Source organism: Myotis davidii, unplaced genomic scaffold, assembly GCF_000327345.1.
Source record: "Myotis davidii unplaced genomic scaffold, ASM32734v1 scaffold358, whole genome shotgun sequence".
Classification (NCBI taxonomy): Eukaryota; Metazoa; Chordata; class Mammalia; order Chiroptera; family Vespertilionidae; genus Myotis; species Myotis davidii.
This window is the reverse complement of record NW_006290768.1, coordinates 271,633-273,749: the sequence shown is the minus strand read 5'-3', so window position 1 is coordinate 273,749 and position 2,117 is coordinate 271,633. Positions and strand designations below refer to the sequence as shown.

The 2,117-nt window shown below is 52.6% G+C and overlaps 1 protein-coding gene across 1 annotated transcript in view; it reads right to left on the bottom strand.

Moving 5' to 3' along the window:
• The window catches only part of SHANK1 (SH3 and multiple ankyrin repeat domains 1), a 52,197-nt gene that overhangs the window by 1,133 nt on the left and 48,947 nt on the right, over positions 1 to 2,117 (bottom strand). Inside the window, exon 18 of the mRNA XM_015563995.1 lies at positions 2,032 to 2,116. Within this exon, the coding sequence (XP_015419481.1) occupies positions 2,032 to 2,116 (85 nt within the window). The remainder of the gene's footprint in view (positions 1 to 2,031; position 2,117) is intronic.

Here is a 2,117-nt window from a genome sequence, read left to right as displayed (position 1 = left end):
GGGGTAAGGGCGGGTGAGAAAGAGGAAGAGGTCAAGATGTAAGGAGAGAGGAAGAAAGACATAGGGGCGGGGTAAAGAGATGGAGAAGAGAGGTGGGAAGAGATAGAAGGAGGGAGGGGAGATGGATGTCAGGACAGAAATGAAGGGAGAGAAAAATGAGAGGACAGGGAGAGGGTGACAGTCAAGAGAGATGAAAGAAAAAGAGACATTAAGTGATAATAATAATCATCTCCACCACTTTCTGATGCTCAGGTGTGCCAGGCATTGTTCTAAGTGCTTTACAGATCGCATCTCAATTTAATCCCCACGACAGCCCTGATGCGGGTGACTATTATTGTCATCAGCACAGAGAGGTTAAGTAACTTGCCTAAGGACACACAGCCAGGAAGTGGCAGAGCCCGGTTAGATGGCACCGAAGTCTGAGCTCTTAACCACTATTCTATACTGCCTTTTAGGGTTATGGCCAGTCACAGCAGAGTGGAAGACAGGGAGACGGTGGGAGAGGAACAAAGAGAGGGTGAGCGTTCAGGGGAGAGAGAGATGGAAGGGGACAGGGAACAGAGAGAGAGAGAGAGAGAGATGAGGAGAGGGAGATGAAAGAGAGAAGAAACAAGGGGAGAAAAAGGTTCCCCTCATCCCTTTAGCTCCTTCCAGAACAGTCCAGCCTCAAGGTCTTTGAACTGGCTGTTCCCTCTGCCTAGCTTGCTGTTCCCCCAAGTAGCTCTGGGGTTTGCTCCCCCTCCCTCCTCCAGTCTCTACTCCTCTTGCTCTTGAGGGACCTTCTCTAACCATCCTCTTATTGCATTTTTTTTTTCCTCCCTGGGGTGATTCCAATTATTTTGCAGTCTGGCCTATACCTCTGTCTTTGCCTGTCCTGTCCACTAGGGGCCACCCTCTCCCCCATAAGGGTACCCAGCACCCAGTAGGTGGTAAATAATTGGTTCAGCTGTCACCTACACTAAGCATCCTTTTCTCGACCTAGAATCCTTAAGAATACTCAATGGCCCGATAAAGCCACGTTCAAAGGGCATCAGACCTTCAAACGATTAGAGTGAGCTCCACAGATGGACAGGGAATTAAAAAAACAAAACAAAACACAGCCCTGACTAGTTTGGCTCAGTGGATAGAGCGTCGGCCTGCGGACTGAAGGGTCCCAGGTTCGATTCTGGTCAAGGGCATGTGCCTTGGTTGCGGGCACATCCCCAGTAGGGGGAGTGTGCAGGAGGCAGCTGATGGATGTTTCTCTCTCATGGATGTTTCTAACTCTCTATCCCTCTCCCCTCCTCTCTGTAAAAAAATCAATAAAATATATTTTTTTAAAAAAACCCAAAAACTTCTCTTCATTCTTTGGGTGTCTAAATCAGGAATGAACTTGAACTGTGTGGCCATCCTGGCTGGCTAGCTGTTTTGGAAACTGTAGGCACGATGGGTATTTCCCCATCTATACTTGCTGGGTTTCTGTCAGAGGCCCCTCCCCTCCTCCGTCTCATCTTACAACAAAGGCCTCCAAAGGCCTTTCAGGGGGGCAGGAGGGGGAGCTATGCTGTCCCCGGCCACAGAGAGGTGACTCCTTTGCCTACGGTCACCCAGTTAGAAACGTGCAGGGCTGGCTCCAGGACCACCCACGGAACCACTGTGGCCTCAAGCGTCTTGTCTTGAGCCCCGAGGGCTCCGGGGACTTGCAGATTTTCAGGGATCTTCCGCGCTGACAACCCGCGGACACATGACATCTGCAAGTTGTGCTCCCATCTCCCTTGTTACTAACTCTTTGGGTTTGTCAACCAGCCGGTGGGTTGTCATGGTGACGGGAGGAGACCCCAGAAGCTACTACAGAGATACAGGGGAGTTTCAAGCACCGGTGACAGCATGCTTCTTTCAGGGCAAACTCCACCGAGCCAGCCATCCCGGCTTCTGCTTTCCTGCTACCACCAGCGGGGGTCTTAAAGGAACACAGCTGCGGGGAAGGTGGACTCGGGTACCCACAGCGTGGGCCCCCTCTGGCTTCCTCGCCCACCACCAGCCCCTGCTCACCTCTGCCGCTGCAGGGACGAGGTCCTCTCGGGGACGTAGCTGGCTCCCCCGTGGTGGCTGTCGCTCCCGCTGCCTCCCCGGGCCCA